Consider the following 25,190-nt stretch of genomic DNA (forward strand, 5'->3'; position numbering starts at 1 on the left):
GTACACAAAAATATTCAAATCCCCCTGAACTTTCAACCCCACAAATCCTTGTGTCAATAACCAGCAGTTTCTCTTTCTACAGCTTGAGCTCTACATATAAAGACATATAAAGGGAAGAATAGTTCAAGTGTTGTGTCTCACTTTAATATAAGGTTTTTGAAGAGTGAAAGGGCCTGTTCATCCAGCTGGCTCTTGCCCAGAGTGAGGGGGTCGTTGTTGTAGGTGAACTTCTGCACCAATTCCTGAACTTTCTTCAGCTGCTGACGGATCTGCTGCAGACACTCTGCCACCACTGTGAACCTGCAGCACAATTCATGCACTAGCTAATTATAAAAAACTAATACATCAGTACCAAGGACAGCACCAAAACAAACAAAAGGATATGAGTTCATCAATATGAGCTCATCAGCTCCAGCTTGAGATCGGATATGAATGCGCCTATTTTATAAATGTACCTCTGGAACAAACTGTAATTTCAATGACGTTCTTTCAAATCAAATAATGATAATTATTTGACAATAAAATGTATTTATTTATCAAATAGAATATCTTGAATTTGCCATAAAATCAAAATTGACATTTTTTTTTTCATGGAATATTCCAGTATTTATTATAGCCTAAATGATTTATGCGTGCACATCATTATTATTTTTTTCACGTGCCCCCGTAAACTAAACAAATGAACTCCCCTCGCTCTTTTAACAACATCACAGCAATAGTAAACGACAACGATCCAATCAATTCCCGACAGGCAAAATTAAGTCCCGCCCTAAATTTTTTCTTGTTCGAGAAGCTGTTTCACTCTGATATATGTCAAAACAGGGAAGAAAAGATTATCGCAACTTCCGTTTTATGTTAACTTTAATAAATCTACTCATCATCAGTGTTGGGGTAATGCATTACAATTAACTCGAGTTATGTAATCATATTACTTTTTCAAGTAACTAGTATAGTAACTTTTTCAATTTAAACAAAATATCTAAGTTACTTTTTCAAATAAGTAACACAAGTTACTTTTTCACATTTATTGATTGACAGCTCTCCTGTCCCCATGTTGAGAGAAATAAAGTGCAGAGTGTGCTGTGTAGACATGATAAATTAATAAAAACAGTGTAATGCAATTTCAGAATTTGATGCAAACCTGTAATAATTAACTATATTAAATTACACAAATAAACTTTATGTATTAAATATCATTTTATTAACCAGTGTCTTTGCTGCTGACCTTCAATGATCTAATTCAACCATACTAATATGCAAAAATTACTTTAGATTAGATTTAGAAATTTAGAGTGTTTAACTTCCTTCTCTGGTATCCTGTTCTTCTTTAATCCAGAATAGCAGCACATCTGTAAAATTAGTTTGAGCTGCGCCCTCTACTGTACAGGTGTAAATCTGCATTTCCTTAATTTGCTTATTAATTTCACTTTTAAGGGCCTTAATATTTGCCAAAAATGGAACTTTTTGTTGTTATTAAAAAACAAACAATCAATCCCAGCCCAGGTGAGAAAAAGTAACACAAAAGTAATGTAACACATTACTTTTCATTACTTTTCGTCACTGTGTGCTTCTTAAACAGAAGAATGCATCCTAATGAGGCTGTGTCCTTCCTAGTCCAGTCCTTCCTCCGTATTAAAGGCCCACTGAAGTGCTTGTAACGCACAGCATTATTCAGTATGTTGACACAATTTCAAATGAAACAGAAAGACATGGCGGGACATATCGAACAGCTCCTCCCCCTTTTTAAAATAGCCAATAGTGTTTCGTTTATATCACAGCTTAGCCAGAGCCTTAAGTTCGGTAAAACCTAATTTTCTCTAACCTCTAACCGTTTCTACTCCTAATCTCCATAATGCTTTAAAATATAACATCATGTGCAGAATTCAAATTTGCCTGATACATTTTGTGGTCTGAGCCGACTCACACATCTCATCCTCTCTGTGCTATCGTGTCTCTGGACCGGAGCAGACTGTGTGCACTGCGGCGGTTCACGTGACACTAACGTGAAACCAGACTTCATTCGCCTCATTGGAAAGCATATTTAAACTGTCTTATCATTCCCTATCCTCTATATAGTGCACTATGTGCCATTCACCATGTAGAAAATAGTAAATGTGTAAACAAGATTCAACATCTATTTATAATGTAGGGGGCGGGATGCTTTAGATTCTAGAGAGCATTTGATTGGACAGATCTGATGAGACCCCGGTGATGTCATAAAAACATTAATTTTAGGGGAAGTGAGAGACTGTAAGTTTTGAATGCTTATATCTCCTAATTTTTTTCATTGTTTTGGAACACACCAGCTTATTCATAACCTCAAAGTTGCTGTCCATAACTTTTTTTTTTGTTAAAAATGATCCAAAATCAATGATTGAGAAAGTACATAACCAGCCAGTGTTCAAAACTATCTCCTTACCTTAGCCCGGTTCACAACGGTAAGCTTGTAATAAAGTTTTATATTTCAGGTGGTAATGGTGGGTATTCGCAGGAAATTCGAGCATGTTGTGGTTTGTCTTTGCGTCACGTCTGTTTACATAAAGAAGTCCCAGCTAACTAGGCTATATCACATGTGAGGCGGATCATTTATAGCCTTTTCCAACAGCAGAATATATGCAATAATTAAACTTATCATTCTGATGGTGGATTGTATGGTGACAAATTAACATTAGAGATTAGACTGTACAGAAATTGAAATCTACAGGTAACACTAATACACAGTCACGTAATTATGATGTTGTTAACATTAACAATTTGAGAACAAAGTATAACGATAATAATAATTTGCATGGTTTGATGTGAGCCAAGCTGAGCGATCGTTCAGTTTAATCACCATTGGCAGCGCAATTTATTGTAATGCTTTTTTTTCCCTCAGTTGGTCAAAACAAAAGTGGCAGATTTGTTACTTGTTCAGATGACATTTTCCGGTGAAAATTCTTATTTTGGTCATACTTCCAAGAGTAAAATCTGTTATTCCAAAGTACAATATCCACACAGATATGGTGACTGACAGCAAACATTAGATTCATCCGCGCTGAGGAGTCGTGCCGATACACAACCCACGTAAAGACGATAATTCCACAAATAACTGCAATTGCAGGTTTCAAACAGAGATGGCGACAAAGAGGCAAAACTTACGGACTGCAGCTTTATGGCTAACATATTCATACTAAAAGCTAAAAAAACTTAAATTTTGATTTTTAGGGGGACTCTAAACACAAGAATGAGATGGTCTATTAATGCTGCCTTCACGTGCTAACGAAATTATTGAGTATATGAATTTCCTAGGTAAAAATTCCCCATGAACGCCACTTAGATGTCGTGTTTACCACTGGAAAATTTGGAAATAATTCTGATACCCAAATTCCCGAGATGGGCGTGCCATGACTTTTACACATGGTGGAGGGGAGAACTACAGCTGTGACAGCAGGTATGATTCATTAGTTTTTTTCCCCCAGCTACAGTAGATCGTCTTGTCATTAATGTAGTGCATATTTACATATATGAATTTGAAGTGTATGTTTTATACACAGCGAAATCAGCCTGCATTTGACCAATAGGCCTATTACAGCATCGGACTGGAATGGAATTGGAATGGTTGCAAAGGATTGTGAGTGATTTAAGGACACGAAAGAAGGATCAGTGATGCATCCTTCAAAATTAGCTGAATGAAGGACGCAAAACGAAGGCAGCCTTCCAAGGATCCTTCAAACTGAAACGGCCTTCAGTGGCGCTTGATGACGTGGCAGCCGAGATATGCAGACTTACTAAGATGAAGCCTTCCATTTGAGAAACACCCATTATTTTGTTTCCAGCTTTCATTACTTGTAATCTTGAGCGCCCACTAGAGGTTCTCACCAGCTCTGCAGCTGATCCAGACACGCATTGGGCGGACCACCGATGCAAGCCATCTGTTGCCGCTTCTTCCACTCGGGTAACTCATCTGAAATGAGTGTGTGCTGGATCTGCTCTGCTAGAGTCAGTACATTAGCGATTTCCCTTATCACCACCTGCACACATATATGCTATACTGTAGAAAAGAAATGATATTGAAGAAAATGGCAACATTCCTACTGATATGACCTCAAACTTGCAGCTAAATCTGTGTGCAGGTGCATTTACCATCATCTTGACCTACCTCTCTTTTCATGCCAAGCCCAATAAACATTTGACGAATTGCCATTTCCTCCTGCTGGATCTCTTTTATTATCTGGCTATTCATTTCAGCCTCCACTGAAAGTGTAAAAATAAAAATCTATATAATTTATGTTTATTCAGACTCATAAAACACACATCTCTAAAATGTAACACTGATTCAACCAATTACAGATATCACAAAGTATTAATTGATATCATACCAGAGTGAAATGCTAAAAAAAGTATGTTACCTCGACTCTGCAACGTCTTTCTCTTGAAGTCATACTCATCTTGTACATCCTCCAAAACCTGAATGTCCTGTTCTACTTCCTAGAAGCAAAAATATTCCACAATTTCAGATTGCTTGTGAAAGTGTAGTCACTTCTAGAAATAGGAAATGTATGTCATTTAAAGCATTTTTGTGGTAAAGACCGAAAAGATTCGATATCAGCTCCAAAACCTTGTGATTATTCAGAGATGCTTTACCTGCACGCTCGTCTTCAAATTGTTGATTTTATTGGCCAGCTCATTTTGTTGTTCCATCATGAAATTCCCCTGTGATGAGTCACCTTTACCCTACAACCAAAATGACATAGGTGAATAAAAACACATGAGCAGGTTTGAAATGACAGCTGTGATGCAAGACTAAAAGCCTTACTTGAAAACTAAGTGCAGTTTCCAGTATCTTTCTCTCTTCATTCAGAGTATTAGCTATGATCATGGCCATATGAACAGGATCCTCCTGGAAGTGCTCCTAATGGGAGACAATTATTTCCATTAGCTGGGCTGTTTCATTTTAGAATAATCAAAACAATTAGATGAATGTATAATGAGTGTATGGAAAAACCATATAAAAAAGTTTTCACCTGTAGGTTCCGCTTAATTTTGCGTATATTATGCTGTAAGAGGAAGTTGTTTCCCAGGTTGAGACGGCTGTAGTGCTCATCCAGCTGGTTGAGGAGCTCATGGAAGCGCAGGGTGGCCAAGGATACATTACTTGCGATGGATTCCCTGCAAACAATAATAATGTGTCGTTTGCAGCAACTCACTGCATCAAATGAAATATGAAATTAAATGAAATCTCACCAGTCATGACTCTCAATCCATTGACTGAGATACTGTCGGATCTCCATGGGGAAAGCCTCATCGTAAAGCTGGTCCACTTGCTCCAAATACAAAGAGTCCAGCAGCTGCAGCTGGTTCCAAAGTGCCATCTGCAAACATAAAAACGCAACCCATTATGACATACTGTAAGAGCGTTTACATACAGCATCTTGTCCGTGTTGACGTTTGTCACCTAGCATCTTGTTTTATGCGCAGTTATGTTAACATTCGGTATCAAGCCAATAATAATAAAATAAAATATGGTATGAAAATGCACAACTGTATTAATATTTAATAATAAATTAGACTCATAAAAATACAAAAAATGTGTTATTTTATGTAAAAAAAATAAACAAATATAAAAATATAAACAAATAATATCCTTTTAAATAACTGAAAATTAATGGTTTAATGATGCTCACATCCAAGCATATATGAATACCTTTTACGATATGAGTAAGATTAAAGGGTAACTGTCTAAGGCAGAACTAAATATAACATTAGAGATTAATTAATGCCTTCTATGAAATTAATATTTAACAGACACATTCGTTTTTAACTGAATTTTTAAATGAAAAATTGCATACTAGTCTATGTCTTCTCCTCATGTTTCACTCCATTACAAACAAAGAGCAAACTGCTTTACATGGACTTACAATATCAGTTTTCCCCACAGATAAAACGATAAAACGCTAGATAACACAACAGAACATTACCTTTCAACATGGAAGTTAGGTCAAGGCACAAAAGCAGTATTTCTCAGGCTAAGTGGACAAGATACACGTAGACAAAACTGTCTCTGCTTCAGACTTATATTCTCTTCAGTGACCCCCAAAATGGTTATACACCAAATGCAGACGCAAGATACAGCCCACATTGTAATTTTAGCCCAATCGGAATGCTGTGATTACCATATGCAAATATGCTAGTACTGACAGCCAATAATGTTCTAGTGCGTACACTAAACCGCGCCCCTTTAGCGAACGGCTGTTCTTAGTAAACTCAGCCCTCCCTTGACTATCAAACTGATTACAGAATAGGAACTGCTGAGAAAACTGAAACTTAGCGAAACGCTAGAAATATATGATACATACACAAATACATCATTTAAAAACGTTCATAATAAGCTAAGAAGCACTGATAACTGATTCAGCAAAGGAAAGGACACTTCTGATCCATCACTGACCTTACGCGGAGCAGACTTTCGGGCTGAGAGGCTGCGGTCTGGACGGGAGGGGGGATGCGAAACTCATGGCACAGCCAGCAGGCAAGCACGCGTTTTCTGAGAAAGCGAGACCTAAACGAACTGAATGCAGGAATAAAACAGAGAAACGAAACTAGGATTTGCGTCAGTTCCCTAGTATTTTACTCCACGCCACTGGATGTTTTGATGGAGACACCTTGGCTTTTCATGTGTCCTGTTTCAAATGTATCAAATGGAGAAGAACAGATTCGACTTTTCTTTCACTTTAAATTAAAAATGATCTTATGTGATATGAGTCATTCTGTTGTTGTTACCAATGTTGGGTGTAATCTATTACTAAGTAATTAATCACTGTAATTTAATACGTTCCCCTTGAAAAATTACCTAAAGTAAGTCTGCAATTTAATTAGTTACTTCTGATGTAATTGCATTAAATGCTGCATAGATCTAGATAAACAATAGTCAAATTTAATGTTAATGTTTAATGTTAAATATGTTGGTCAGATCAAGAATAACTTATGCAATTTTATATAATTTATTTGAAAGAATTAAAAGAGCTGTTGCATCATTGTATTGTTCGACTGGTCAAGGTTGAAATGGCATTTAGAAAGTAATTAGTATTAAGTAATGCATTTTTTTTTTTTAGAAAGAGTAATTAGTACAGTAATCTAATTACATTGTTGAATATGCAATTAGTAGCTAGTAATGAATTACTTATTTAGAGTAACTTACAAACATTCAAATAAATGAATGTTTATGCTGTAATTTAAAGCTGCAGTCCGTACGTTTTGCCTCTTTGTCGCCATCTCTGTTTGAAACCTGCAATTACAGTTATTTGTGGAATTATCATCTTTATGTGGGTTGTGCATTGACACGGTTCCTCAGCGCAGATGAATTTAATGTTTGCTGTCAGTCACCACATCAGTGTGGATATTGTACTTCGGGATAACAGATTTTAGTCTATGACCAAACTAAGAATTTTCACCGGAAAATGTCATCTGAACAAGTAAGTAACAAATCTGCCACTTTTGTTCTGACCAACTGAGGGGGGAAAAAGCAGTATTGCGCTGCCAATAGTGATTAAACCGAATGATTGCTTAGCTCGGATCACGTCAAACCATGCAAATTATTATTATTGTTATACTTTGTTCTCAAATTGTTAATGTTAAAAACATCATCATTATCATCATTTATCATCGTTACCTGTAGGTTTCAGTTTCTGTACAGTCTAATCTCTAACGTTAATTTGCCATACCATAAAATCCACCATCCAAGTGATAAGTGAATTGTTGCATATATTCTGCTGTGGGAAAAGGCTATAAATGATCCGTCTCATATGCGATATAGCCTAGTTAGCTGGTACTCCTTCTTTATGTAAACAGATGTAATGCAAAGACAAACCACAACATGCTCGAATTTCCCGCGAAAACCCACCAGTACCACCTGAATTATAAAACATTATTACAAGCTTACCGTTGTGAATCGGTAAGGTAAGGAGATAGTTTTGAACACTGGCTGGTTATGTACTTGCTCAATCATTGATTTTGGATCTTTTTACCCACCCACCCCCCCGAATTTGTGTATTTTTATTAAACAGGAAGGAAAGTTTCATAATGAAACAAACCAACTAATAACATAAATCTAAACCAACTAATACCATAAATACTCACTGATGATATATGTCTTGTTTTCCACCAAAATGACATCACTTCCTGGAGGTTGATGTCATTAAGGCCTTCTAACTGGGTCCTTCGTTTGATCTCTGTGTTTGAGATCGGGAAGGCATGGAAAAACCCCTAGCCATTCAGTTTTGTATCTGAACCCAGACAGACGGGAGGGGGAGGAAGAGAGAGTGAGACGGGTGATCGATTGTAAACACTGTTGCGTTTGTAATCGATCCCCCAGCTATAGGGTGATTTATATCTACCCTCTCCTCTTCTTCTTCCACCTCCTGTGTGTATATATATATATATATATATATATGTATATATGTATGTATGCTTATATACATGTTTGTATATAGATGTGTATATGTGTAGATATGTATGGACATATATCATGCTCAGATGCTTCTTATGGTCAGACTGATGGCTGGCCCTAGTCATTATTTCTATCAGCCCGCTGTTTCTGTTTGATAGTAAGAGGATCTTTTAGGCTTAAAAGAACCTTAGATTCCATCCTTTCATGTAAAAAAAAAAAAGGAGCATTAGGAGTTTTTGGTTTTTGAGCCGCAGGAGGGTCTATATTTTATTCATTTAAAATGAGACCTTATTTTCCTGTATAGGTTTCTGAGCATGTAGTCAAGAAAATTAGGGGATGGGCAGACTGAAGTTGATAGCACTTGTCACTTCAGTTAATATGTAGATGTTTAGGTCGGCCTTATTCGGCCGCCTGACATTGTTTGCTTGTGAGCTTCACTTTCTTTCTCTTATCCATGAGATTTGGAGGTGAAGCCCGGGCTTCACTAGGCTTGTGGCCCTGTAAGAAGGCCCGTAGCTTAGCGGCTAGGCTAGTGCTAGGTTAGGTGTGTTATTTACATAACCTTATGTATACTATCCCTTATTAGGTTGTATAGTTCCTAGTTCTGGCCTCCTCCCGAGGGAGTTGTTAGGCCATATGCCCATTATCCCCTATCTAAATCTGTGCACGTTCAGGATAACACCTTTGAACAGTCAGGCCGGTGGCTGGCCCATGATGAAGCTTTTTCTGTAGGCCCGCCTTCTGGCTTGATAGTGAAAAGGTTCGTGAGGCTTTTGAAACCGGGGATATCATTCTTCTCTTTTGAAAGAACGAGGAAGGAATCTCTGGTCTTCGAGCCGTGGGAAGGTAAGACAAGGTCTGATTTAATCGCTTAAATGTTCGACCTTGTTTTTATTCCTGTGTTATTTCCTGGGTGTGTAACAGTAATAATGATAATGGGGTTTTTTTTGGGCAAAAAAACTGGAGTGTTGAGACTGACTGAGCGAGCCACAGAATGGCTGCTGTTCAGTTTTCTCTCTGTATATTTTGCCGTTCGACTATTTTCAGTGTAGTTCGAACTGGCCCTCATCACTTCAGTTTATGCGTTTCTGGCGGTCCTTTCCGGCCGCCCAGCATGATAGCTGTGATCTTTGCTGTATTTCTTATTTGAAATTTCGAGGTAGAGATCAGGCTTATTATAGCGCCTGTTCTTTTGAATAGGCCTGTATGTTTTTGGCCAGGCTAGAACTAAGTGTATGTATGGTGTATGTATAAATAATTCCCATATGTATTTTAGTTTTTGGCCTTCACCTGAGGGAGTGGCTGAATTTTTTGCCCAGATTATCCCATTGCTTATGTAGGTGCAACGATGAGTGTACAGCTAGGTTTTTAGACTGCTTTGTTAGAGACCTGATGCTGTTTCTCAGGTGGTAGGCCCTTATCTTTGCGTAGATAAGTTTATGCTATTAATGTTGCTAGGCCCCACTCACTAGAACATTCATGCTGAGAGGAAAAAATATTTTCTTCCAAGCCACTTGATATTTTCAAGTTTGAGTTGACTATGCCAGCGTTTTAGCTCTGTCCTCTAAGGCTTGGAACAGATTTGAGAATCTGTAATGATTTTATTTTTTCTCTCTGTCAAATGGCATGTATTTCAAAGTTTCCTTTGAGTTCTAGACGCTTGCCCTACATTTGGTATGTGAGCTTGATATGCTGCCACAGGTTGGCACCCGCTTATGATAGTAGGCCTTCTAAAAAGCAGCCTCTATGTAAGTGTTTGGTGAATCCTTTCCCCAGTGTTACTGAGTGCATCACCTGTTGGATTGCATACTCAGGGTAGTTAGATCACTTTTTGAGAAAAGTTAGTATCTGTCAGCTCCCTTTCAGTTATCTGTTTATCAGCTATATCAGCTGCATATAACGGTGATTGTAGGCTAGACTGTTCAGCCTCCTTCTAGTTAGCAATAGTTTTATACTGCTGTGTAATAGATTTCAGTCTGCTCACATACTGTTTTTTGGTTTTACACTGCTTCAGGCCCTGCAGCATGTTGTTTGAGGTAGCAGGCTCAACTAGCCTCCCTTAAGCCATGTTGGTTGTGTATGGTTCCATTTAGTCACAGAACTTAGGGTACTTTGCCTTTTTGGAAAGTGTAGCCTAGCACAGGTAGCAGTTAGCTTCCCATAGTTTATTGGGTTAGAGCTGGTTCCCTGTAGCTTGGTTCCCTGGAAATTCACGAACTGAAGCCACGTGTCATTGAATCGGCAGGCCCCTTCAGGCCTCCTTTTTAGTTTACGTGTTGGCACAGATTGTGTTTTTCTGTGCGGCTCTGGATGAGATGTCAGTAGTGAAACCTTACTGAGGTTTGGTTTAACCTATTGTTGCCTCTGAGTCGATGATTCTAGTTGAGCTAAGAGCCACCTAGCGCTTAGGTTGGATCTTTGTGCTCCTGGAAACGGCCACGAGACTTACGCCATGTGTCCTGAAGGATGCTAAGCCTGCGGGCCGCCTTTATTGGACATACTGGTGTTTGTTTTGGGTGTATATCTCCCTGAGAACTAGTCATATACACTTTCGCTGGCCAGGGGCCCAAGTGGTAGATTCAACCCCCTCTTTTGCGGGTTGTTTACCTGGCTTGGGACCTAAACACTACCACGAGCTGATGCCACGTGTTTGTTGAGGTTATAGGCCTTCCAGGCCTTCCTTAATACGTGTTGGCGTACGCTGTACTCCTCTTGTTTAAAGAGTAAAAAGTGTTTTTTACTGAGTACACTGCTTGTCGGTTTGTGTTGGGTGGATTATTTAGGAGCACTGTGCAGCTTTCCCACGGCTGCCATGGAAGTTATCTGTCTCTGTACGTTAGACAGGTTCTCAGAAAGGCGTTTTACTAAAACGGGTCGTTTCTGGAGTATACTTCTGTTGTCATGTTGTAAGTCCCTCCCGGGCCTCCATGATTATGTGCTCTTGGCATAGTCTACCTGTTAGGTGAGCTCTGCGCTTCCCCCTTGGGGTTGAGTTTGGTAATAGTGCTTAGCTCCCTAAGCTGGTTATGATGGTTAGGCCTTCATCAGGCCCCATCTTTAGAATCAGCCATAGGCTGGTTTGTGCTCCCCTTTTCAGGGTTTTCAGCGCACAGCCTCCTCAGTGCGTTAATTAAGCACTGGGTAGATCCTAGGTGAGCGGATTATCTCCCCTCGATATGAGGGTTCATAGCATTCAGCTGAGTTCTGCTCTCCAGAATGCCCGTCTCTACGCGTGGGTCTGAGCTGGTTTCTGCCTTTTTGCAGTCACTCTTACCTATTTTCTTCTTCAAGAATGCATTCTAGAGGCTCTGTATTCAGACAGGGTTGGCCTGGACTGAGTCTGTTCCCATATAAGACCAGGTCGGCCTCCCTGGTGGCAATGAGGGTGACCCCGTTCCCCTCAAGAGTGGCTGGCTGAGGTTCCCTTTGGTTCCTTGGCCACATTCCCTTAAAGGGACCACTTTTTCCTTCGGGAAAGTGGGTCCCGGATGCCTTAGCGATTTCTTTAGGCTCTATTTTTTGAGAGAAAAAGGTAGTAGCCTTTTGGAAGTTCAGCTTGGGCTGTTGGCCAAAGGGAATGCTGTCACTGACAGCCTGGTGTGACCCGAGGGGGAGTTGCTGGGCAGTTTGAGAACTGCCTTGAGGTCTTTGCCTCAGCCATATTTTTTGGCAGGCACTCCCCTCCAGCATGGCGGCGTGGGTATATCGTTCCCCAATGCGTTCTGTTCAACGCAGAGTGGTGTTCCCTTCGAAAGGGAACGTCTCAGGTTACGTATGTAACCATAGTTCCCTGAGAACAGGGAACGAGACTCTGCGTTCCTTTGCCATGCTTCAGGTTGCCTGCCTTCAGAACAGTCCCTCAAGACGATAAGATAGTGACTGTCTCTCCAGTTGCTCCCTTTATACATTCGGGTCGCACCATATGACGTCATAGGCTGTCGCCGGCCAATAGCAATTGGAGTTGTTGGATAGTGCTTTCGACACCTGGGTCACGTGACGGTTCCCCAATGCGTTCTGTTCAACGCAGAGTCTCGTTCCCTGTTTTCAGGGAACTATGGTTACATACGTAACCTGAGACGTTTTCTTAACAGGTTGCTGTTTTTTGTTAGTTGAACAGGCTGAAACGTGAAATTGAGGATATAGGAAATACATTAATTACCAGTTAAAACAATTTCACACCTTGAATATTTTTTAATAAATAGCCTTTTTTCTTTCTTTCATTTTTAAAAACATTAGACATGGCAAAAATTACAACATCAGCTCAGTCCAAAGTAGTGAAACTTGAAAATTAGCCCATTGTTCACTTAATTGTGATAATGAGATAAACAAAAGCTAATATAATTTCTATTTCTATCCAATATATTAACACATGACAGGGATATGAAAATGTACTGCATACTAGTGTCTGGATTGTTACAGAAATGAAACTCTTTATTACAATGAACTTATGATTCAGTCCTGCCAAGTTTTTTTTTCTTCATGGTATTTCACTTGTGATAGACATCAGCATTTTTTGCCACATCACCATACCAAAACTAAGAGAATGAAGCAGACGCCTAATTGTTTGTATACTGTATTTAGGTGCACAAATGCAAAAGACCTAACGTCGTATTTGCATAAACTCCAAATACATAGTAAAGTGTAGTGTATAAAGCCAGGTGTCTGAAAAAAGTTTGAATTTAAATGTCATAAATCATATTGCAGGCGTGTATCTAGTAATAGACTTTAATGGAAGTTTTCCATTTATAAAGATTGACTTCAACACACGCTAAATGAAAACATGTTTAGATTCTATTTGTATCTCTAAATGACTGAATTCTACTGTGCAAACACTTCACATATGCTGCCAGGAAGAATGTGGGTCGAAGTCTTTCCCATGTTGGAACATGCCGTCTGCTGCCCACTCAATAACATTTCCATCCTCATAATGTCAGCAACCACAATTCCTAGTCAATGTGCCGAGTGCACATTGTTGGTATTTAGTAAACTGCTATTACTACTACTACTACAGGTGCTGGTCATATAATTAGAATATCATCAAAAAGTTGATTTATTTCACTAATTCCATTCAAAAAGTGAAACTTGTATTTTATATTCATTACACACAGACTGATATATTTCAAATGTTTATTTATTTTAATTTTGATGATTATAACTGACAACTAAGGAAAATCCCAAATTCAGTATCTCAGAAAATTAGAATATTGTGAAAAGGTTCAATATTGAAGACACCTGGTGCCACACTCTAATCAGCTAATTAATTCAAAACACCTGCAAAGGCCTTTAAATGGTCTCTCAGTCTAGTTCTGTAGGCTACACAATCATGGGGAAGACTGCTGACTTGACAGTTGTCCAAAAGACGACCATTGACACCTTGCACAAGGAGGGCAAGACACAAAAGGTCATTGCAAAAGAGGCTGGCTGTTCAAAGAGCTCTGTGTCCAAGCACATTAATAGAGAGGCAAAGGGAAGGAAAAGATGTGGTAGAAAAAAAGTGTACAAGCATTGGTGATAACCGCACCCTGGAGAGGATTGTGAAACAAAACCCATTCAAAAATGTGGGGGAGATGCACAAAGAGTGATTGCAGCTGGAGTCAGTGCTTCAAGAACCACTACGCACAGACGTAAGCAAGACATGGGTTTCAGCTGTCGCATTCCTTGTGTCAAGCCACTCTTGAACAACAGACAGCATCAGAAGCGTCTAAAGACAAAAAGGACTGGACTGCTGCTGAGTGGTCCAAAGTTATGTTCTCTGATGAAAGTAAATTTTGCATTTCCTTTGGAAATCAGAGTCCCAGAGTCTGGAGGAAGAGAGGAGAGGCACACAATCCACGTTGCTTGAGGTCCAGTGTAAAGTTTCCACAGTCAGTGATGGTTTGGGGTGCCATGTCATCTGCTGGTGTTGGTCCACTGTGTTTTCTGAGGTCCAAGGTCAACGCAGCCGTATACCAGGAAGTTTTAGAGCACTTAATGCTTCCTGCTGTTGACCAGCTTTATGAAGATGCAGATTTCATTTTCCGACAGGACTTGGCACCTGCACACAGTGCCAAAGCTACCAGTACCTGGTTTAAGGACCATGGTATCCCTGTTCTTAATTGGCCAGCAAACTCGCCTTAACCCCATAGAAAATCTATGGGGTATTGTGAAGAGGAAGATGCGATATGCTAGACCCAACAATGCAGAAGAGCTGAAGGCCACTATCAGAGCAACCTGGGCTCTCATAACACCTGAGCAGTGCCACAGACTGATCGACTCCATGCCATTGCTGCAGTAATTCAGGAAAAAGGAGGAACTAAGTATTGAGTGCTGTACATGCTCATACTTTTCATGTTCATACTTTTCAGTTGAGGTCCTTTCTTTGTATTGGTCTTAAGTAATATTCTGATTTTCTAAGATACTGAATTTGGGATTTTCCTTAGCTATCAGTTATAATCATCAAAATTAAAAGAAATAAACATTTGAAATATATCAGTCTGTGTGTAATGAATGAACATAATATACAAGTTTCACTTTTTGAATGGAATTAGTGAAATAAATCAACTTTTTGATGATAATCTAATTATATGACCAGCACCTGTACTACTAATAAAAATACAATAGAGAAACCATAAAATTCTTTATTTAAAAATAAAAATAAAAAAATACAATAGCAACAACAAGCTTGTCATAATATATACATAAACTGTATAATGGGTATAATGTTAAGGCAGATTAATGTTTTGTCAAATGTGAATTTTACATATACATGAGACCTTCAGCCAAATTACTAGAATTATGACATGAATAGCACATCTGATTCATTTTCATATTGACAGTATTTTGGAATATACACTCTCTATGCAAATCAAAACAGAGAAGTTATGTTTTAGTGGCATATAACCAGAAAAGTTAAGAATGGCAACAGAAACCAGAATAAAGAGATGGAAAGCTTTGAACCCATCCAAAATCTTGGATCCGAGTGAAATGGGGTTGTTGGCTTTTCTACGGTGAACTCATCTGCAATATAAACAAGAAAAACGTGTCATGTCATTTTGTGATTATGTTAGTTTGTTTGCCTTAAATGTATAGATGCTTAAACAGTTATGCTTTGCTTATTTGTGATTGCCCCAAATTACCAACAAAATATGGTTCTGAGCAAAAAGAAAGAAAAAAGAGGCATAAATATACACAGTTGGACCCAAAAGTCTGAAATAACTTTGAACTTAAACAATGATATAAACAAAATTTTATGAGTTTGAAAATTAATAATACACATTTAAGATTCTGCATTGTTGTAAGTCACTGGTCAATGTGTGACATTGATCATGTTAACTGTAATATAATCAACCTTTTCAATTTAACCTTTCACTCTAATTGAATAAAATAGATTTTTAAATAGATTGAAATATTATTTTTTACTCTACGGTGTGTGTGTAAAACAGCAAGCTTTAAAATATGTTAAAAATGTTATTTACAGCGCTTTCAAACTCAAAGGGACTGAGGTGCTGGGTGATAATTTCAAACATTCCAGGAGACATTGGAGGTTCAGGAGAGGAACATGCATGTTGGACAGGACCACTGAGAAATGAGGACATCAAAGAAAGTAAAATTAATAAATAAACATTAGAATCAATTCATGCAATCATGCAACACTGAGGCGACAAATTATAAAATTAAATATTAATATAAAAGAAATACTCACTTCCGACGGGAAATTGGAACTAACTGTGTCTGAATGTAAGGACAAACTGTAAAAGAAAAAACAAACAGCATTTTAAAATATGCTATTTCTAATCTGCCCCTTTTCACAACTATTGCAAAAAATAGGGCTAGAGAACCACAGATTTGAGTGTGTGTGAAAAAGAGTCACTTGTGTGTGTGAAGTGAGAGTTTGTTGTGGAAGGTTAATCTATGGCTGTATGATTTAACCAAAATGAAACCGAAATTGCGATTTGGCTTAATGCGATTATGAAAGCGCAACATTTCAAAGTGTGAATAATGGTGAAGTGCATCACTGTGTGATTAAAGCGGATCGATCAGTTTGCAGTAAATGCTGCTCCATCTCTACAAGCGTTGCGAGTTTAAGTCAGTTATAAAGTGTGTTTGACAAGCCATACGCGCCAAACATCTCTCCAGAAGCGTCTACAAACCTGTTGTCCAACAAAAGAACATTTAATGACGTTTTTAGTCCAAACTCACTTCATAATGTCAGTCGAGTGCTTGAAATAACTTCCTTTTGTGATCTGACGTGGCTTCATATCATAGAATGAGGCAGAAATTTTATTATTTTACTCTATACAGTAATAAAGGCTATGTCGATCAGCATTGCATTATAAATATACTTTATTCTTATGAAAATACCTGAGATGTCTAGAGGAGCACAGATAAACCATTACTGTCGCAATGTGTTTAGTGTCTTATATCTGGATTATGCTATATCTCAATATCTTTGTCGATATAAGGGTTTTCCTGGAACGTCATGTTTTATGATAGTTAAGAAAGATGAACAGAGTCAAAAACATTGTAAAAATTGAGATAATGGAAAGAGATTTCCTGAGTTTGCAGCCATTTCTTGGGTGTGTCACAACTGTACAGAATGTTTACATTTTTTGGAGAAACATTAACAGGGCTGTACACAAAATATGGGACACAGCGAAATATTATGAAGCAGATAAAGTTCACAAGATATCTGACCTTTGTTTTGCTGGCTATTGTAATGTTTTCCAAAAGCCTCATCCTTCGGGATGTCGGGATAAAGGAACTTCAGAGGATTCTCTGGGACAACACCATCTGCAATGACTTTATAGTCCCGTATTATATCAGCAATGGGCAAGGCGTTGAGACGGTTTTTCGTGTAAGGCTCTACAGAGATGAACTTTGGGTCTCCTGTGGGCAGATTACATGTGTTTAAGGTTATTTCAATACATTTTACAATTAAGACAATACAATAAACACAATGAAAATAAGGAAACTTGAAGTTTAGCTGCAAGACAAAAGGCATCTTCTAAATTTTGGAACAACTCCAAGGCTGGAATTTTCCCTCAGCAAATCCAAGTGAGGAAATTCTTGAACTTAAAAACCTCTAACCTGTGTCGGCTTGCAAACAGAACAATTTTAACTATTAACTGCCTGGAACTTGTCTTGTGTTGCTGTCCTTGTTTTACAACTGGACACCTGTAACATCATGTCTTCTACATTATAGATTGCACCGGTGAATATGTTCCTTCAAACATAACGATATATAGCAGAAAAACAAACCATTTTCATCCTGCTCCACCCAGGTGAAGGTGATTCCTCCAAGGTGACTTTCGCTAAAGCGTAGCAGGAATGTCCCTGGCTCCTTCTCCTTTAATAAGGCACGTTCCATCTCTTTACTCACAAATCCCATTATGTAACTGACAACCAAAAACAGCAGAATCCATTGAGCAGAATAAAGTTTTTGCAGAATGCCTTACGAAGAGCAACATAATAATCCAGCATGGCAAATAAAACAACAGAACTCTCATTTATAAAATATACTGATAAATATATATTAAAATGTACTTAATTTAAAAAAAAATGCTTGGTTGTTTCACCCCATGTTTGGGTCAAATATGGACAAACACAACGGTTGGGTTTAAAAAATTAAACCAACGGTTGGATTTGACCATATTTGACCCAAACATGAGGTGGAACAACCAAGCATTTTTTAGAGTGCGGTATTTGTGTATTGTATGCTTATTAAAATAGCAGAGCTAATATGTGTTTATTATGGGTTTATATCTATTTATCATGCCATAAAAAGATTAGGCCACTGACCCATCAATCCAAACAGGAAGTAAATGTTTCTTAATAAGGTCCAGGATAGAGTCTAGCCACAGCCAAAAACTAAATGATTTGCCAGGGATGTTTTCCTGAGAGCAACAGAAAAAAACATTGGATTTATATTGTTGCACTTTTCATGATGCTCAAGTAAAATTTGTAAATAGCAAGAGAACATAATATTTATTCAATTTTACCTTCCAGAACTTGGACCAAGAAACCTGGCTGTCATTAAAAGAAGCGTGTTGACCTTCAGGAACAATTACAAAACACTGTTTAGATGAAGGCAAAAATATTTTCACAATAAAGCTGAAGGGAAAAAAACATGAGGGAAAACGAAGCAGCTGACAATGACATAAAATGCCCTATTATACTTTAATATCATAATAATCCAACATGTTTATAAAAAGCATACCCAGAAGTTTATCTCCCAGCATGTTAAGCTGCTCCTTGTTGAGTCCTCGGCCTGCAAAACTCGAGAACTGCCAGCTGAGCACCTCTGAGAGCTGACTCCAACTTGCCCGCAGAGGGTTACTGAAGAACCCAAGGTTCTAAACATGTCAGAAAAGTTCAAATGTATGTCAAGCTTGCCACAGATTAAAACAATGACCTCTAGTTCTTAGAGTCATATAATACAATAGTGCTGCAAGCTATAGACAAGATACTATAAGTCTAGACATCCTTTCTTTTGCATCAGCATTGGAACATTGAGAAGCTCACCTTAGGGTCGTCAGTTAACAGGTTGTACCACATGACGGAGGCCCAGCCCCCTGGGAGCTGACTGACATTGGAGATGACCACCAGTGGCAAGGAGCAAGTCTGCACAGGAGAAAATATAAACCCAGTAAGGGTTTCATGGTTAATTACAAAAAAGCATGATATTAGTACACTAATTTGCCATGCAACAGAGACTACTGAGCTGTTCTGGTCAGAATTGTAAATTGTCATGTAATAATTTCTAAAATATGTAATTTATAAATCTATATAAAAAACATTACTGACACAAATATGAGTCATATTTTTTCCTTTTGTGATCTGACAGCTTCACATAATAGAATGAGGCAGAAAGTATATTGTTTTATTCTATACAATGATAACGGCTATGTCGATTAGCACTGCAATATAAATATACTTTATTCTTATGAAAAATACCCGAGAAGTCTAGAACAATACAGATAAACCATTATATATTGGCACAATGTGCTTATTGTCTTGTCTTTATGCTTCATCAGTCAATACATCTCTCACTACAGCTATATCTGGATGTCTTTGTCCATATAAAGGATTTTCCTGGAATGTCATAAGTTTTATGATTTCTATTAGTCTCACTTGTGGAATTTCTGCACAAGGGCTCTGCAAGTATGAATGAAGCAAAAATTATATTACATGTGTGGTCTCACTAATGCTCACAACACCATATTTTGGGTAAAAATAGGGAAAACAATACTTGAAGTAAACATATGCGAATCCATATGTTTTTCTCCAATGTATAGAAGAGTACAGGAGCTTTTTTTTTTTTTCTCTCAGTGGATGCATAATATTTTCTTACAAAAATTAAGAAATTGTCATCGCAGATTAGCCAAAACGGATGAATGTGATTAGTGATATTGGGCTATATAAACAAAATTGACTTTATGTTAAGCAAGAGGTGTTATGTTCCTGCAGTATGGTGTTTTTGGCAAATAAAGAAAATGTTTGGCTGAAAACATTTCTTGTTAAGTTTTGTGTGTGTGTGTGTGTGTGTGTGTGTGTGTGTGTGTGTGTGTGTGTGTGTGTGTGTGTGTGTGTGTGTGTGTGTGTGTTTGTGTGTGTGATACAAAGGATGTTAATGTTCCATATAAGGCACGCACGCACAGTCACATGCCTGTTAAGTGATGAACTGCACTACTTGTTTCTATTCAGAGAGGGTAACAGACATTTTACTTTTGTGCTACAATTGCGTGACCTGTGCTACAGAACTTTAAACCTTTGTAGCATACACAGTATGTAAGGTATATATTATATATATATATATAACATAAACAAAATTCATTTAACTTAATTACGTATTTAAAATACAAAATTTGAGTAACTGTATTCCATTACAGTTGAATTTTAAATAATATTAACTTCAAAATTCTAAATAAAAAAAATAAATAAAAAAATAAAATTAGTTACATCCAAAAAGTATTTTAGATTTACTTTGAATTTGAATATTATTTTTATTTCATTTAAACGTTAATGTAAACTTTAACGGGCAATTAATGTAAACAGCAGTTAGTGATTCTGTGACTCTGACAGTCTGCAAAAGCAACAAACTACATTTCTGGATATAACATTTCATATAACATTTTAATAATTAAAGAAAATAAGAGGGATCATAAAAATGGTAAACATTTTCAAATGTGAAATACATTTTAAAAGTAACTTACCCAGCCCTGTACACACACACACACACTTGTATATGTGGTTTACGGGGACTCTCCATAGACATAATGGTTTTTATACTGTACAAACTGTATATTCTATCCCCTAAACCTACCCATCAGAGAAAACTGTCTGCATTTTTTGAATTTCAAGAAAACACAGTTTAGTATGTTTTTTAAGCCACTTGGTTTTACGAGGACACAGGAAGTTTCCTCATAAACCATGTTTACGTTGTAATACCCATGTCATTATACACATTTGTGTCCTCATAAACCATGTATACAAGAACACACACACACAGACTGCAGCACACCTCAAGATCAATATCCAGGCCCTGTAGCATCAGCATGGCCTCAAAGTTGAGAGAGTGTAACTCCTCTGTTACTGACAGGGGACCCTGTAAAAAAGTGACACAATAACATTACACTTCAATGCAAAGATCAAGGATTTACTGTGCAAGGCTGCCCTCTTTTGGCACTATGACTAATAACATGACAAAAATACTAGCAGGTAACAAGACTCAAAACATTGCATAGGGCTTTTTAAGATATAAAAATTGGCCACTGCAAGAGATACACCTATAAAGGCAGCAGCAGCTATTAGAAATAATTCAGTCTTTCTTACCTCATTTCCTTTTCCTCCGGTAGGACACTTTCTCTCTTTCAGCTGCTGCAGAACACAAAGACATCTTAATATATCTTCCCTCTTAAAGGTACAGTTCACCCAAAAATGATTTTTTTTTTTTACCCACCCTCATGTTCATTTTCACACAGCTCATTTGGACAACAGTTTATAGTGACCACAGTTTTCAAGATCAAAAAGGCTAAAATAATAAAAATGACCTATATTCCATGTTTTCTGATACCATCTGATAACTTTATGTGAGGAACAGAGCAAAACTGAAGTTATTCACTTTTTGGAGTTGTGGTCTCCTTGTATGCAATAAAAGCTTCAAAATTTCTCCTTTTACGTTCCATGGAAAACAGCATCAGCATATGAGTTTGGAGCAACATGGGGGTGAGTAAATAATGACTCATTCATTTTCCTACCGTGGGTGAACTAATCATTTACACCTATTTAATAGAAAGTCTCATAATGAACCATATTGCATTTGAACTCAGAGTGAAGTACCAGATGCCTGAACTCTACAGAAAGGCAGCCAGTCGACTCCTCAACATCCATCACTTTGGTGTTGTTGGTGAGGATGAAGAACTGTCTGTTCCTATAAGGAAAAATCAGTAATGTTATTTATGATATTTATGATATTTAGTCACAATTTCCTCTGTACTGTTAATTAGAGTAACCCACTACTGTATGTAGAATTGGTACAGAATTTAATTTAGTGTAAAGCACTGCTGTCCCCCTCCCCCCACACACAAAACTCATATTGAGATTTGGCCTGAATAAACAACAGGAAGTTGCTTCTTCTCTTTGAGGTTGAGTGCACTCACACTTTGCCTGGTGGAAGGTCTCTGCACACACAAATAGAAAAGAGTAGAAAAACATGGTCACGTTGGGCTAAACACACCTGTCATACAAACATCGCTTCGCACCACTTGTGAACATTAAAAAAAATATTTTGAAACAGACTTGAATGTAAATGTGTACAGAATGAGTATAGGTTATGATACTGATAATTAATGATTAAAGCAATTATCATAGTTGGGTTATTCATAGTATGCAGAACTTATTCATGTAATATATATTTCACATTTTTAAAAAGATGGAATTCATAATAGGGATTATTACATTTTATTTAGGGAAATTATTTTCAATCATTTCACTACTGGTACTTTGGTTTGATTGGATGTTACCATTTTTTGTCATGTGCTGCATTAATGACTAAGAAACATTCCAGTTGTTATATAAATATATATAAAAAATATGTGCATAATGAATTACTCTTCAACTAAAGGCATTTGAGTTTTGACTTTGACAAGCCAGTTCAGTGACAACATCCTCCAGGAAGTGACATCATGTGTGGTAGGAAAACAACACCACAAATAATGTAAATATTAAGATGATTACATGGTGTTTTGTGACATTAGTTGCTTTATTTCACTCTAAAACATTCAATGCCAGCCAATAAAAATAACAGAAATCTGTATGATAATATCATTAGACTACATTAAAAAATGTAAAAAAAAAAAAAAAAAAAAAGCGTTGACGCCCTCCTGTAAGCTGAATGTCATCCCTCACTGAGCAATGACTAACTTTAGATTTCCATCTGTTATGTTCTATCCTGCTGAATTTCTTGCCATTGTGCAAGTTATCAAGGTATAATTAAAGGTGCTAAAGAGGATGTTTTGTTTTATACATTTTTGCAATATTACTGTCTTTACTAACTTATAAAACACTATTTATTAGGTGCACTGAAAGGAATAATATTAATATACATCATCTGTGCACGAGGTAGGGCCTTAAAAACATCAGCCAATCATTTACTCGATCATCGCTTAAACGATCGGCCCTCTGGCTTGTCAATCACTGCCGTGACGTTCCTTGTGAGAGACGAGCGCGGCTGCGCGCTCCAGTAACTTTCCATACTCTACAGGCGCCGCATGCAATGTTTTTGTCAGGAGACAGGAGTAACAACTGCAGATTATGAGTTACCTGCTGTGAGTCCGACATAATGAATCCACTAACACGACACAGTGAATGCCGGTGGTAAACACTCGTGTTCCAATACTTGTGCACGAGTTTTGTGAGGCGTTCCCTCGAAATGAGCTGTGAAGGAGGGGGGCTGTTCTTAAGCATGCACTCATTTAAAAAACTCAGTAAGTCTTTGGTTTCTCTGTCGACGAAAAGATCCTCTGTAGCACCTTTAAGGTTTAAGTGTCTGATCTTTACCAGATCATATTTCTTTAAAGTTTTAGTTCACCCAAAAATGAAAAAAAAAAAAATGTCATTAATTACTCACTCTCATGTCGTTCTACACCCGTAAGACCTTCGTTCATCTTCAGAACACTAACGAAGATATTGTTGATGAAGTTCAGTGGTTCTATCTTAATATTATAAAGCGACAAGAATACTTCTGAAGCAGCCCTGAATAGCTCTGAGGCAGTGTTTTGAAATCGGCCCACATAGATATTGTTGAAAAGTCTTTATTTTGTTTTTTTGGCGCACAAAAAGTATTCTTGTCGCTTTATAATATTAAGATAGAACCACTGAACTCACATGAATGTTTCAAATATGCTTTTAGTACCTTGATGGATGTTGAGAGTTTGAATGGCTTTGCTCTCAATGCAGGCCTCACTGAGCCATCAGATTTTATCAAAAATATCTTAATTTGTGTTCTGAAGATGAACGAAGATCTTACGGGTGTAGAACGACACGAGAGTGAGTAATTAATGACATTATTTTCATTTTTGTGTGAACTAACCCTTTAAGACTTATTTACCCTTTTATAGAAATACTTCCTTAAATTACAGCACAAGTATATTTATTTTTAATAAATGAATAATAAGAAAACGTATTGCATAATATGAATGACCCATGTTAACAAGACAAAATGTAGACATAATTCAGGAAACATACTTATCAAATGTTGTCTTGACTTTGAGTTGATAATCCACTTCAGGTAACTTAACCAGCAGTCTAAACAGAAACAAAGTGACCTTAAACAAACAATATTTGACTAAAGGCAGTTTACTTGTTGTGAAATTAGACTTGTTTTCATGGAGAGTTTGGGGGAGGCTGTGGTTCATACCTGACCTTGGTGGTAAACTGCACCTGTGTTTTGATGATTAGAGGTTTTTGAGGGTGTGTAGGCATGCAGGGCTGCTTCTCCACCACAAAGGAGCTGCAAACATGACCAAGAAAGATTATCCAGGCTTCCCGATCATCCAGCACAGCCTTTCTATTGTTCTCATTCATTGTGTTTATATGTCACTTTAATCTCCGAAGTGAATTGCTGTGCCTTACATGTTACTAAATGTAATGTAATCCCTAAATTGTACCTTTTAATGAGGTGGTAGATGAGGTATTTGACTTGCTCTTCCATCTGAGGTCTCTGGAGAGGGATTGGATCACTTTCGTAAGTGACCTTCAGAATCAGCTCGCCCAGTTTGTCCAGCTGCCGTTTAATCTGGAACAGACTCTGGGCTGTCAGGGTAAACCTGTAAAAGTGACATCACAAAAAAAATTAGGCTTGATTAAAAGTTTAACAAGACTAATCTCCTAGCAACCACAAAACACTGTATAGTATCAACACCATTAGAAACCAGCCACAATACTGTACTATTTCTTAATAGTATTAATGTTGAAAACAGCTGCTGCTTAACATTTTTGTGCAAACCATGAAACATTTTTTCAGGATAGAAATCTTTATTACATGTTATAAATGTCTTACTGCCACTTTTGATCAATTTAATGCATAATTGCTTAAGTATAAATTTCTTAAAACCAAAAAAAATTAGTGACCCAAACTTCCTACATCCTTTCAAACTCCAAAGCTCTTGCACAGTTTCACTATCTGCTTGTCTTTTTAGCATGACAACATTTAAAGGGTTAATTCACCCAAAAATTAAAATTCTGTCATTTATTACTCACCCTCATGCCGTTCCACACCCGTGAGACC

The 25,190-nt window shown here is 37.5% G+C and overlaps 1 protein-coding gene across 1 annotated transcript in view; it reads right to left on the reverse strand.

The window, feature by feature from the left end:
- stat4 (signal transducer and activator of transcription 4) overlaps positions 1 to 25,190 on the reverse strand; it is a 46,606-nt gene that overhangs the window by 8,973 nt on the left and 12,443 nt on the right. The window contains exons 9-34 of the mRNA XM_067410262.1: positions 24,571 to 24,729; positions 24,321 to 24,413; positions 24,149 to 24,208; positions 22,063 to 22,083; positions 21,743 to 21,833; positions 21,236 to 21,280; positions 20,925 to 21,008; positions 18,926 to 19,024; positions 18,621 to 18,756; positions 18,403 to 18,455; positions 18,203 to 18,297; positions 17,663 to 17,799; positions 17,099 to 17,290; positions 16,107 to 16,152; positions 15,880 to 15,982; positions 11,700 to 12,019; positions 8,842 to 8,960; positions 6,428 to 6,465; positions 5,224 to 5,351; positions 5,004 to 5,148; positions 4,796 to 4,891; positions 4,624 to 4,713; positions 4,389 to 4,467; positions 4,139 to 4,233; positions 3,859 to 4,010; positions 142 to 300 (exon numbers count right to left, since the gene is read on the reverse strand). Coding sequence (XP_067266363.1) covers positions 142 to 300; positions 3,859 to 4,010; positions 4,139 to 4,233; positions 4,389 to 4,467; positions 4,624 to 4,713; positions 4,796 to 4,891; positions 5,004 to 5,148; positions 5,224 to 5,351; positions 6,428 to 6,465; positions 8,842 to 8,960; positions 11,700 to 12,019; positions 15,880 to 15,982; positions 16,107 to 16,152; positions 17,099 to 17,290; positions 17,663 to 17,799; positions 18,203 to 18,297; positions 18,403 to 18,455; positions 18,621 to 18,756; positions 18,926 to 19,024; positions 20,925 to 21,008; positions 21,236 to 21,280; positions 21,743 to 21,833; positions 22,063 to 22,083; positions 24,149 to 24,208; positions 24,321 to 24,413; positions 24,571 to 24,729 — 2,835 coding nt within the window. The remainder of the gene's footprint in view (positions 1 to 141; positions 301 to 3,858; positions 4,011 to 4,138; positions 4,234 to 4,388; positions 4,468 to 4,623; positions 4,714 to 4,795; positions 4,892 to 5,003; positions 5,149 to 5,223; positions 5,352 to 6,427; positions 6,466 to 8,841; positions 8,961 to 11,699; positions 12,020 to 15,879; positions 15,983 to 16,106; positions 16,153 to 17,098; positions 17,291 to 17,662; positions 17,800 to 18,202; positions 18,298 to 18,402; positions 18,456 to 18,620; positions 18,757 to 18,925; positions 19,025 to 20,924; positions 21,009 to 21,235; positions 21,281 to 21,742; positions 21,834 to 22,062; positions 22,084 to 24,148; positions 24,209 to 24,320; positions 24,414 to 24,570; positions 24,730 to 25,190) is intronic.

This window comes from Chanodichthys erythropterus, chromosome 14 (genome assembly GCF_024489055.1).
Source record: "Chanodichthys erythropterus isolate Z2021 chromosome 14, ASM2448905v1, whole genome shotgun sequence".
NCBI lineage: Eukaryota > Metazoa > Chordata > Actinopteri > Cypriniformes > Xenocyprididae > Chanodichthys > Chanodichthys erythropterus.